This window comes from Megalops cyprinoides, chromosome 1 (genome assembly GCF_013368585.1).
Source record: "Megalops cyprinoides isolate fMegCyp1 chromosome 1, fMegCyp1.pri, whole genome shotgun sequence".
NCBI classification, from domain to species: Eukaryota; Metazoa; Chordata; class Actinopteri; order Elopiformes; family Megalopidae; genus Megalops; species Megalops cyprinoides.
In genome coordinates, this window is record NC_050583.1 from 25,663,727 (window position 1) to 25,676,580 (window position 12,854).

The 12,854-nt window shown below is 46.3% G+C and overlaps 1 protein-coding gene across 7 annotated transcripts in view; it reads left to right on the forward strand.

Annotated features, from left to right (window-relative positions):
• Positions 1-11,405, forward strand: part of rhbdf1b (rhomboid 5 homolog 1b (Drosophila)) — a 75,643-nt gene extending 64,238 nt beyond the window's left edge. For 5 of the 7 annotated variants that reach the window (XM_036535895.1, XM_036535891.1, XM_036535897.1 and 2 more), the window contains 15 exons: positions 15-228; positions 478-684; positions 2,335-2,457; positions 2,787-2,977; positions 4,042-4,293; positions 4,694-4,805; positions 4,949-5,023; positions 5,636-5,797; positions 6,062-6,162; positions 6,357-6,420; positions 6,561-6,655; positions 7,150-7,225; positions 8,183-8,283; positions 9,382-9,535; positions 10,255-11,405. In XM_036535895.1, coding sequence (XP_036391788.1) covers positions 15-228; positions 478-684; positions 2,335-2,457; positions 2,787-2,977; positions 4,042-4,293; positions 4,694-4,805; positions 4,949-5,023; positions 5,636-5,797; positions 6,062-6,162; positions 6,357-6,420; positions 6,561-6,655; positions 7,150-7,225; positions 8,183-8,283; positions 9,382-9,535; positions 10,255-10,674 — 2,347 coding nt within the window. In that variant the 3' untranslated portion in view covers positions 10,675-11,405. The remainder of the gene's footprint in view (positions 1-14; positions 229-477; positions 685-2,334; positions 2,458-2,786; positions 2,978-4,041; positions 4,294-4,693; positions 4,806-4,948; positions 5,024-5,635; positions 5,798-6,061; positions 6,163-6,356; positions 6,421-6,560; positions 6,656-7,149; positions 7,226-8,182; positions 8,284-9,381; positions 9,536-10,254) is intronic. The other 2 variants (XM_036535896.1, XM_036535898.1) reach the window with 1 other exon arrangement.
• Positions 11,406-12,854: the final 1,449 nt, after the last annotated feature.

Consider the following 12,854-nt stretch of genomic DNA (forward strand, 5'->3'; position numbering starts at 1 on the left):
CTTTGCGGTCACAGGGGCACGGCGGACTGGTTCGGCATCAGTAAGGACAGCGATGCCACGCAGAAATGGCAGAGGAAGAGCCTGCGGCACTGCAGCCAGCGCTACGGCAAGCTGAAGCCCCAGGTCATCCGGGAGATGGACCTGCCCAGCCAGGACAACATCTCCCTCACCAGCACCGAGACGCCCCCGCCCCTCTATGTGCCCTCCTCCCAGCATGGCATGCAGAAGGTGGGGAAGCCCCAGGCCTGGGCGAGCCGTCTCTGTTTCACCATGTTAATCATCAGATCACAACCTTATTTAGCTATTGGATACTGCAAACATATGAATTGTGAATACATGCCGCAGTGTGGTGTAGTGGTAAGGAGCAGGACTGGTAACCAAAAGATTGCTAGTTTGATTCTGCGATGGTACTTAACCGTGCTGTATAAATGGATAAGATACGGCGTGTCATGCTTACCGCTGTCTCCCCCTCCTCAGATCGTGGATCCCCTGGCGCGGGGGCGAGCTTTCCGCATGGTGGAGGAGGTGGACGGGTATAGCGTGCCGCAGACTCCCATAACCCCTGGCGCTGCCTCGCTCTGCTCCTTCACCAGCTCTCGTTCTGGCTTCAACCGCCTGCCACGCCGACGCAAAAGGGAGTCCGTCGCCAAGATGAGCTTCCGGGCAGCTGCAGCTCTGGTCAAGGTGAGTTCCCCAGAATTCAGTTCATTTTGATGACCTGATTTCAGGTTTTGTCACTGTTACGTACAGTAGTGGCCCTCGTTCTCTCACTTGCTCACAATGGCACTAGAAGGTGAAACGGCAAAGGAAAGCACTTGCAGCCAAGAAGAAGAGTGCCTCTTCCTCATTTTATATCAAACTTATTTTTGAAAAACAAAAAAAATACTCTTACATGTGTATGGGTGTTCTCCACCTGTTGGTTGACAGGTAAATGTAGTAGCCACAATATATTCTTTTCTACAAGAGAGTGCTACAAGGCATTATTTTGTGTGGGTGGGAGAGGACTTAAATATTTAAATAGCCAGAACAAAGCAGGAGTAGCATTATCAGATTGAAATGCCTTGTATTGCCTTGCCATTTTTCTGTTCATTAGCTAGGTGTCATTAGTGCTAGCACTACTAGCAGGTACACGTATGTGTCCATCCGGTGTCCATTTGTCCATCAGTTTTTGCTGTATGTGTTTAAATAGGAACATTGCATTTGTGAGCATTAGTAATAGCAGTGAGCTGGAATTCCTGACACTGATGGAATCGCCTTGATAAATGAAATCTCACAGAGACATGATTATTATCTGTGTGATCTTAGCAGGTTTTGACTTGTGTGCTTCTCTGAAACAGTTTCTGATCTGTCCTATAAACATTTACCTCAAGCTTGTCTTGTAGCATGTTGGTTTAACATGCAACAAACCCAAATTAAGTGTCTTGAGGCACTGTGATACTTGTGTTCCAGTTAATAAACAAGCATTAAGAGAGAATGATAGTAACATTTTGTCACTGTTACTTTTTACCATTAAATCGACAAAAATAGAATCATTTTGTAGATAACAGACAACTTTCATCTGGGGTGTAACAAATCACTGGTATGACTCATTCATTAATTTGCATTGTTAGGTTTTACTTGTGTTGCCATGTTTTAATGTGTGTAAAGTTATATATATGTCACATTTTCAGCAAGGAAATGATTTTCTTCCCACCTAAAAATAATCCTTTTGTAAAATAATCATTAGTTGATTGGTTGATTCTGACAAAAAAAAAGCATTCCGTACATTGTGTGCTTTTCTCTATACAACCCCAGTGGCTTTTCTGTCAGGAAGGCTCGCCTCATTAAAGAGAGGGCCAATGAGAATGCAGATCGTTGTGCACAAACTGTGCCAGGCCAAGAAAAAATGGAGTCAATGCCTTTAAGGCCTATAAATTGGATCAAACGTATATTTCTTTCACACAGACACTGAGGGGTGGATTGCAGCAGTTGGCAGGAGATACTACACTGCATACCATTTATGATATAATGAACTCATATAGATTCTCAGAGGAGCAGCAGTGGATCAGGAAATGGGCTGTGTGTTGCCCACAAGCAGCAGGTTCTTCATCCTTGTGCTAGATGACCAAATAGCAAGAGTAAGAGTAACAGTGAAATGGTGCCCATACCCAGCTGTTAGACTGTGTGAAGTATGTGAAACATTACAGTGTGAATCAGAATCAGAATCAGACTTGTAGGCCAAGTATGCTTTTACACATACAAGGAATTTGTTCCCGTGTGTGTGAGTGAGTGAGTGTGTGGTGTGTGAGTGGAACTTTGATTGCAGGAAGGTGATTAGTGTGATTATTTATGCAGGGCCGCTCGTTACGAGAGAGTACTCTACGGCGAACTCAGAGACGCAGCTTCACCCCCGCCAGTTTCCTAGAAGAGGACACGGTGGACTTCCCTGACGAGCTGGACACCTCCTTCTTTGCCAGGGTGAGAAAAAGGCCGCAGCACCATAATTGGTTTGGTTGCTGTCCCTGCTGCTGTCTGTTACCGCTAAAGTACGCCCTGACCCTGTTCCATACCACCAGAATGCTTTCCTACAGCTCAGTGCATTTAGCAGTTGAGGCCTATCTCTGTACTTTTATGACAGCACCCCCTGGAGGCGTTTTTGAAAAGAACAGGTGAAATAGAGCTCACTGTCTGCGGTGTCGTGTCTCAGATGTAGATTCGTTTTTTGTTTTTTTTGATTTCATAAGAATGGTAGAAAATGTTAGTGAATAAATGTGCGATTGGGTTTGTGTTTCTCACTGCCCCGGCAGTGTCACCAACACCCCTTCCCTTTGCAGGACGGCCTTATGCAGGAGGAGCTCTCCACGTTTGCAGACGAGGTGTTCGAGTCGCCCTCGGAGGCTGCCATCAAGGAGGCGGAGATGAGCAAGGCGGCAGACGAGAGCGACATGACGGGCAGCGCGCTGGACAAGAGCGAGCTGGAGAGGAGCCACCTCATGCTGTGAGTCTGTCCTTTATACACACCCGCACATATGCAGCACCAGTCAAAAGTTTGGATGCAGCTTTTATTCTTGAATTTTACTATTTTCCACATTTTAGAATAACAATTAAGACCTCAAAAATATGAAATAAGACAAATGGAATTCTTCAAAACTCATATTTTAGATTCTTCAAAGTATCCAAACATATTTTTAAAAATAATTAATTTTATTAATAACATATATTTATTGGAAATACATTCATACAATAAAGAAAGAGAGAAGAAACAAATAAGAAACAAATTCCATGAATTTAAGTGTAAGTCTTTATGCATGCCTCCCATTACAGTATCTTAATTGGGTATGTCCAAACTTTTGACTGGTACTGTGTATACACTGAACACACACATATGCATACCACACACTCACACAGTTTGATGCTGTTGCTACTGTTTGCCTCTACACTGATACAAGCACCACATAGCTTGTTTGCATGAGTGTCATTACATGCCCTACTCATGCAATAGTCGTATAACACCATGCTGCAGGGCCAGGGCTGACAGTAGCAACATTCCTCTTTACCAAACACACCATTTCAGTGTCCTGGCAGCGTGTGGGAGGGTGAGGTTGAGGCAGGTAGATGAGCTACCTGGGCATGTACAAAGAGACCACATTTAAGCCGGGTGCCAACCACACTGGCAGCACATCCCTCATAACGAAAGCCCTTCCCCTCTCACCTGTGGTAAACAGTCAGGATGATAGCTAGGGATTGTAGTGTAGCATAGTGGTAAGGAGCAGGACTCATAACTGAAAGGTGGCTTGTTCAATTCCCTTCTGGGGCACTGCTGCTGTACCCTGGGGCAAGGTATTTCACCCAGAGTTGCCTCAGTAAATATCCAACTGTATAAATGGATAACTTTGAAAAATTGTAACCTATGTAAGAGCATCTGCTAAATGACGACAATGTAATGTAATGGCTGGCACCGCTCGCCAGCCCTCTTTCCCTCTCCTCAGTCTCTGCTATAGTTGGCTGAGTTTAGTGTTTGTTGCGGTCCGACCCTCTCTCTCTCTCTCTCCCCCCTCCCAGTCCCCTGGAGCGAGGCTGGCGCAAGGGCAAGGAGGGCACGCTGGTGCAGCCCAAGGTGCGCCTGCGGCAGGAGGTGGTGAGCGTGAGCGGGCAGCGGCGGGGCCAGCGCATCGCCGTTCCCGTCAAGAAGCTGTTCGCCCGCGAGAAGCGGCCCTACGGGCTGGGCATGGTGGGCAAGCTGACAAACCGCACCTACCGCAAGCGGATCGACAGCTACGTCAAGAGGCAGATCGAGGACATGGACGATCACAGGTAATGATCATGCGATGGGGTCTCCACAGGCCATGTCACTGCTTTGGTGACACAGTGGTTTTACAGATAAACGCTGTCTTTTTTGTTGGAAAAAAGAAATCCTGCCAAGCCTAAGTATGCAAGTAACTATGTAATTAGTTTGGATCAGTCAGTCAGGGGTAACCAAAACCTGTGACAGTCAGTTTGGGATGAGCGTGGTTGAGTGGTACCTGGTTGTAGTTCCCTTGCTTTAACTGCAGGTGGCGTTGATTTTCATTAGCAGGATAGATGCAGATTAATCTTGTGTATGCTGCATCATTTTTGTGAACTGTCCAGATGCCCCACGTTAGAAAAAAACACTAGTGCGTGTTAGTATGTATTATGTGGATGTGTCCTGAGTCACTGTTTTATCCTCCCCCAGGCCTTTTTTTACATACTGGATAACATTTGTCCACTTGCTGATCACGATCCTGGCGGTGTGTATTTATGGCATTGCACCAGTGGGCTTCTCGCAGCACGAGACTGTGGATTCTGTGAGTATGACCTTTGCTCACCCACTCTCTGACACCCCGAGCACGGAGGAGCTTTGACACCATGTGATCAGAGTACAGGAGTGGCCTCTGTGCTAGCGAATGTCGCTGAATTTCACTGCATCCATTCTCTTTGTATCTTTCAGGTTTTAAGAAATAAAGGTGTTTATGAAAATGTCAAGTTTGTGCAACAAGAAAACTTCTGGGTTGGACCAAGTTCGGTAAGAAGGTTGTTCAGTTGTGCAGTAAATACGGATTTGGCAGGACTCTGTTTGCATCAGTAAACATTGATTTCGCAAAACTCTAGCTACCAATTTGAAAGCATGGAAATTTAAAGACCAAACACCATTATGTTGCTTACAAAGCACTGAACTCTTAAATAAATATTATGACTGACAGCAGCTAAATATTTCACAGCTCAGGTGTGCGGTTGATAAGATCATCCACGGCACTGAAATTTAAAACATTCCATTTTAAAAAATTTCAGCTTCTCTTTCAGTTTAACTCAGCTACCATTTTCAGTAAAGCCCCTTTAATATAAACACTGCTGTTCAAAGCTTTGTCCAAGCATTAGCCTTTTTTAAATGACAAGAATTGCACATGGTTGTGTGATGCCATGGAAATAAATATTGGAAAACTGAATATGAGAAGAAACCAAAACACTGATATTAAGTATTGGAAAAAAGAAAAATCACACCAAGCCTAAATATGCAAGTTATTATGTAATTACTATGGATCAGTCAGTCAGGGGAAACCAAAGATACCTGCGACAGTCAGTCAGTCAGAACGTAGTCGAGTGGTATCTGACTGTAGTTCCGTTCCTTTGACTGCAGGAGGCGCTGATCCACCTGGGAGCCAAGTTCTCCCCCTGCATGCGACAGGACCAGCAGGTTCATGATCTGATCCAGAAGAAGAGGTTGAGGGAGCGCGATTCTGCCTGCTGTGTGCGCAATGATCGCTCGGGCTGTGTGCAGACATCTGAAGAGGAGTGCTCTGTGAGTCTCAGCACACACAAACATAGACCTTCACACACACACACACACACACACACACACACATTTTACACAGTCTCACACTCACAAACACATAGACTAGCTTACACATGCTTTCTCTTGCTCTCACACACACATACACACACACACAAGCATTTTCACACACACAAGCATTTTCGCACATACCTGCCACAGAAACACTGATGCGCCAGAACTCTTGAAGAGTGCAGCTGTGAAGGACTGCCTCTCTCTGTGCCTCTCTCTCAGACCACCTTGGCAGTGTGGGTGAAGTGGCCGCAGCACCCCAGTGCACCGCAGCTAGATGGAAAAGAGCGTATATACGGGTCTGTTTGTCACCAGGACCCCAGGTGAGTCGCTGCAGTGAGGCACAAGTACAACCAATGTGCTGTTGTAACATTGCACATACACTGTTTCAGGCAACTACCATGTCTTCATGCTTGATTTTTTTATAGTAGAGCCCTTTCTTCTTGTGTGTGGTTGGTCTGTTCCTTAACCTCTCTGTGTGATTGTTCTGTCCGTCACCTTTCTCTGCTCTATGCAGAACTTGTCTGGAGCCAGCCTCCGGATCCCCCCACGAGTGGCCTGATGACATCACCAAGTGGCCGGTGAGTACAGCTGTGTCCACACGGTGGAAAGCCCCGTGCAGTCTGCTGGAGCTTTGGATGTAGAGCTGATGACAACCAATCCATAACTCACAGTTATGTCAAAGCATAGCTCAAACCAGAACTCATATTCCTGTTGGCAGATCTGCACCAAGTACAACACAGGGAACCACACCAACCTGCCCCACATCGACTGTGCCATTACGGGGCGGCCCTGCTGCATCGGCACCAAAGGGAGGTGAGGACAGGCTCTCCAAACACACCCCCACTCTCCTCCACACATCTTGCCCACAGAAACGCTTGAGACACAGTTCAGCCACAATGCTTCCCTTTTCCATTGGTCTCCATGTTTTTACAGTTACAGTTTCAGTTTTGTCATTTAGCAGATTCTCTTATCCAGAGCAACTTATATAGTTTACAATTTTTTACAAGTTACCCATTTATACAGCGGGATATTTACTGGGGAAATTATGGTTAAGTACCTTGCCCAAGGATACAGCAGCAGTGCCCTTGTGTGGAATCGAACCAGAAACCTTTGGGTTATGAGCCCTGCTGCTTATCATTATGCTACACTGCCACAGCTTGGTGGTGAATTGAATATTTGAACACATGTGCGCTCCTTTTCTCATGATGAAAAGCCTCAGTGATACAGGAGTGCAGTGCTCGCACTGGATCTGTGAGCGATGTTTGCGTCGTGTACCCCCCTGCTCACTCTGCGTTTGCCCCGCGCAGGTGTGAGATCACGTCTCGGGAGTACTGTGACTTCATGAAGGGGTACTTCCACGAGGAGGCCACGCTTTGCTCACAGGTGAGAGGGTGACCGTCAGTTGGCACAAACCTGTGTTTCTGTCCGTCTGTATCTATCTGTATTTCCATGAATGCTGTACTTCTATCAACAAATATGTGCGTATTTTTATTAAATATCTTCGGTAAGCATAGAATTGGTGGTAATGATGGATGGTGAGGCTGGTGGGGGGGCATACAGAGTGATGCATAGGAAACACATAAAAAGTATGTTGTCCTTGGTGTGGTGCAGATGGGGTACACTGATAGAAAAGTAAATACAGATTATGCCGGGTCACAACTTTGGCTCGGACGGGGAACCGAAGTGCACTCCAGCTGTCTTTTGTAAATTCTTCACTCTTTGCCATCTGTCAGCTGGCAGTCAAACACTGCTTAGGGGGCTTAACCCACTTCACTTGGTCAACACCAAATCAGACCTTCTCGGGCCCGACCTGACCCGCTCCAGAACCCACCTGAAAGCTCATGCGCACAGCTGGCGGCTATTGAAGGGGCTGTGACCAGCCCACAGGTCGTGTTTTCCCAAGATCAAAAGGGCCGCAGTCGCCACTAATGAGGTCATGTTAATTACCACTGAGTGGCAGATTCTCTAATCCTGTTTTATCTCTGACTGCCAAGGGAGCGCTGCTGCCAGTTACAGCCTGTGGCCTGGTGTTGTTTGTAGCACAGGGGTATGGGCATCTCTGCCAGGCTATTGGGCCTCCAGAGACCTCACCCTGGCTGCTCTCTAGAGAGCGTGAAGAGGAGTGGCGGCAACACGTTGAGTGATATGCCCTCTAAGGCAGCTAAAGTTCACTGGCATAATCAGTCTTAAAACTGACCATGTTGCTATGATGAGCCGGGGGCGCTGTTTGTTAGGAAATGATGGGACGGAGTAGGAGTTCCCGGTCCTGTCTCATCAGCAGGGCTGCTGTAGCGGTGTTTTCCCTGTGAGCTCTGGGCCAAAGCTGTCGTGTTCCTCCAGGTGCACTGCATGGACGATGTGTGCGGGCTGCTGCCGTTCCTCAACCCTGAGATCCCGGACCAGTTCTACAGACTGTGGCTCTCCCTCTTCCTGCACGCTGGGTAAGCGGAGTGGGCTGGGGAGGGGGCGGGGCTTTGAGCGGAGCAGAATCTGTCATTCGTCTACATTTATATTTATTCATTTGGCAGACGCGTTTATTGATGTGTTCTCTGACACATTATAATATAGGCATCTCAAAAACTGGCAGTATACTGACACTGGAGAAAAAGCTACAACCATCACTCCCTCCAGCAGGGAAAATAGAAGATTACAGTCACAATACAGAACGGTGAAAGTGAAATCATGTTACATTCAGTGAGAGATATGGAAAAACTCTTTTGCCCTCATTCGTAAGGTAATGGATTGTGCTAGTATGCATCTAGCGTTGAAAATGAAAACAACTGTATGTCAATGAGTTGTGTATCTTTATGTAATAGTCAGCCTGCCTAGACAGCATGTTATTTGCCTGAAAATGTAAAGAAAAAAAAAAAAGATGTTTAGGGACAGCTATGGGTGTGTCGGGCGAGTGACACTAATGACCCTCTCCTGATCCCTACTTCACGTGCCCGAGACGTACACTGACAAAGTCATACCTGCACTCCTCATTACACAGAGCCTCCTCTAATGCCGCTTTGTCTTTCAGGAATTAAGTCTAGGTGAGCTTTTAAACAGAGTGGGATCACCTCCCTCCCGCATCACCCCTTGTTTATCGTGCTCTACGCCACATTCGATGTGTCTGGCTAACAGACTGCATTGGCCCAAAAGCCTCTGCCACTATTTATACACATGGATTTTGTTTGTTTCAACCTTGTGGATTTGCCCAGCATGTTGCTCCTTTTATGGTGTGTCCTATTACTCATCTGAAAAACATTCATGTAAACATGTGCTGTTTGTTCCAAACATTATAATTCTCAAGTGCATTTTCTGGGTAATGAGACCTTGGCAGAGAATGAGACCCTCTCTCAGAATAATTGTGCCTGTTCTAGCGAGATTGCCACGATTGTGGATTTGCAGCAAATGCTACACTTGCCAGTCTTATCAGTGCCCGCTGTAAGCAGAGGCTACACATGGTTTGTGATGGAATAACTGGTTAAAGAGGAGAGGCCTTTACTGCGTGTGTTTGAGTGTGGCTCTCTCTCTCTCTCCCTGTTTCTGCCCAGGATCCTGCACTGCCTGGTGTCGGTGTGCTTCCAGATGACCATCCTGAGGGACCTGGAGAAGCTGGCGGGCTGGCTGCGCATCTCCATCATATACATTCTGAGCGGGATCACCGGGAACCTCGCCAGCGCCATCTTCCTGCCCTACAAGGCCGAGGTACAGCTGCACCACTCCTATTTGTGCCTCCGGTGTAGCTGCGCTTCTCTCTCTGATAAGATAAGATATGAGCGCTTTATTGTCATTGTCCAGGACAACGAATTTACATTTGCTAACCCGTGTCAGTACCAGAACAACATAAAACACGCCTGATTAATCAGAATTTAGGTTACACATTTGAAATTGAATTAACATCTGAACTTTAAATCAAAAAGAATCTATACTAAATTTATAACATGTAAAATGTATAAAAAATGAGGAGTGTGTAAAAAGGGAAATGTCCATGTAGTATACATAAAAAATTGTCTGTGATTACGTTGACAGGAGCAATCAGCAAGAATATGTAGAAATGTCCATGTAATACGCTCAAAATTGTAATATACTTGTAATATACTCCACAACCATTACCACAAAAGCTTTGCATTGGACAGCTGGGGCAGCTACCCGCCTCACTCACGTTCTCCACAGCAAATGGATTGTGTTGTAAACTCTTTAAGAAGTATTATTGGGAATAATAGCTGAGTCCTGAAACGAGAGTCTGCAAAACTGCTTACACAGAATGTTGAGCCATATTTAATGGAGCTTAGCCTTGTAGATTAGAGCTAGATCATGGCGGCCTTGGCGGTCAGTGATTGAAGTTGGACAGGTCGTGTGGTGAGCAGTGTGCATGCGTGAGCTCAGCCCCTCTCACTTCTGTTTGTCCTTTGTGTGCGGCTCAGGTGGGGCCGGCGGGCTCTCAGTTCGGGATCCTGGCCTGCCTGTTCGTGGAGCTCTTCCAGAGCTGGCAGATCCTCGCCCGGCCGTGGCGCGCCTTCGCCAAGCTGCTGTGCGTGGTCCTCTTCCTCTTCGCCTTCGGCCTGCTGCCCTGGATCGACAACTTCGCCCACATCTCCGGCTTCATCTCGGGCTTCTTCCTCTCCTTCGCCTTCCTGCCCTACATCAGCTTCGGGCGCATGGACATGTACCGCAAGCGCTGCCAGATCATCGTCTTCCTGGTGGTGTTCGTGGGGCTCTTCGCCGGCCTCGTCGTGCTCTTCTACGTCTACCCCATCAAGTGCGAGTGGTGCGAGCTGCTCACCTGCATCCCCTTCACAGACAAGTTCTGCGAGAAGTACGATCTCAACGCGCACCTCCACTGAGACCCGCCCCTGCCCCCGCCCTCCGCCCCTGCAACAAGGGTGAAGGAGAGGACAGAGAGGGAGCAACTGGGCTGGTGCTATTCCCAATCCCTGTCCAGCCTCTCCTACACCTCTACCAAGAAAGGCAGAAGGTGGAGCGTCTCCGGTATCCTCCGAAACTGGCCCCTTCTGCAAACTGGCAGTGGCCCTTTTTATTCCCCCGCATCCCTTCATGAGAACGTCATGTAATCACAGAGATGTCTCCCCAAAACACCTTTTTATGTCCCATCAATTATGCAGTCCTCTGGATACCTTCCAAATGTCTCTGTATCATTGGACTCCAAGGAATTCCCCCCCCAAAACCCTCTCATATCTAAAGGAAAAGAGGCAGACGAGCTGTCCCTGGACAGACTGATACGTGACCCAGGAGCGGCTCTGTGCCCGATATCGTTTGATGGTTTTCTATTTAATTTTCTAAGCACTTCGCAAAGCAGGATTAGGTTTTATTACTTCTTGGGAAACCTCAGAGACAAAACTCCACCAGGGGAAAAAAAACAACTAAAAACACCTTTGGTGCCTTGTTGATAAATGTACCAACTACTGCCATATTTTTGTTACACTAGATTGAGCACTCAAATGTTAACCTTTTATTTGTTTACTGCTGTTGAAGTGGTGATGAATTGACAGAAAGGTAGTGTTTTAACTACCACCTACTTACTTGTAACTGAGAATACAGCAAGAGCAAACCTCACGCTGCCCAATAAGTGTTTGTGTGGTTATTTCAGCTGTCTCTGTGTTTGGTGTTTGTGAGATAGGATGAGTGTAGGTCTCTGACTCTGGTCCTAAGTGAATGAGGGAACAGAAGCAGAGAGGCCATATTCACTAAAATTATTACTATTATTTTCACATCTTATGGAAGGATTGAGCTGTGCCACAGGTGATATTGAACTGGCATTTGCTTAGAGTGGCCAAGGTAGTGCAGCTAATTCTATGAGATGCCTTTGTTTGAATGCTAGAACTATTATAAATACAATTAGTAGTTATTGTGGGGGCTGTGAATTGGTTGGCATTACCTAGACTTCTCTTGATAAAACAGGAGGAACAATAGCCCTTCACAATATATGTTGCTGGTGTTTTTTTAAATGCAATTTGTTACCTCTCCTGCTAGAGGCATAATTTTCCCAATCTGTTTTTGTAATAATCATGATAGAATTTGCAGTGCTGATGTAATTGAGTCCCTGGAGTTAAGTGGCCACAACCTAGTCACAAAGCCGCCTCCTCCATCACTTTCTACATTAATAAGATGAGATGAATTTAGGCAAGACAGACCCGGTACGGTCTACAGAACTGAGAATAAGAATTTGTGCAAATTCAAATACATTATTGACCAGTTAAGATTCATTAGTAAAACAGTTACAAATAGCTGCAACTGCATCTGATACCCAGAAAGTTACAGACAGTATTGAAATGAGGGCCGGTGAAGTACAAGATAAATTTACAAAATTCAAGACAAATAAGTCAACAAGCCCTATTGGTGTGACCAGGGGAGATTATAAACAATTTTTCATGCTTTTGCCTCTATACGCAACCCCGTTGAGGTTCGCCAGTTGCAACAACCTCTGCTCTCCAAACGCAAACATCTGATAGACGTGCACACAGCCAACACCTGTTTTTCACACTACAAGTCACACAGTACACCACAGTGAAGTGGGCACCAATTGGAGGATAGGTGCTATTCCACTGACATCGCCCAAACATCTTTTGGTCACCTAACAAATCACGTGGTGTCTGAGAGCAGTGAGATGAGGAAACCCTGGCAGACCTACCTACCTACTGCTCCCGGTCATTGTCGTCAGATCGCAGGGCCAGACAAGCACCTTTCCAACTGCGCCACTTTGAAGCCCCTATTTATAAACCACTAACTAAAATCTTTATCAGCCTCTAGAAACTGGAGAAATTTCTGATAAATAGAATCAAGACAATATTCACAGTGGAAGCATAAACCATTTGAGTGTTCAAGACCAAGCTTAACACTGGAGCTGGAGACACTGACTGTAGACTGTAGACACAATGGTGAGCCTAACTGGACTGCATGTCTCTACTCCATATTAGGTTTCTACTGTTCTAACTGGCTACTACAAGGGAAAAGGTGGGGACTGCATGCAGAGGAATGATCACCACTTTCTTTCTACAAATTAATT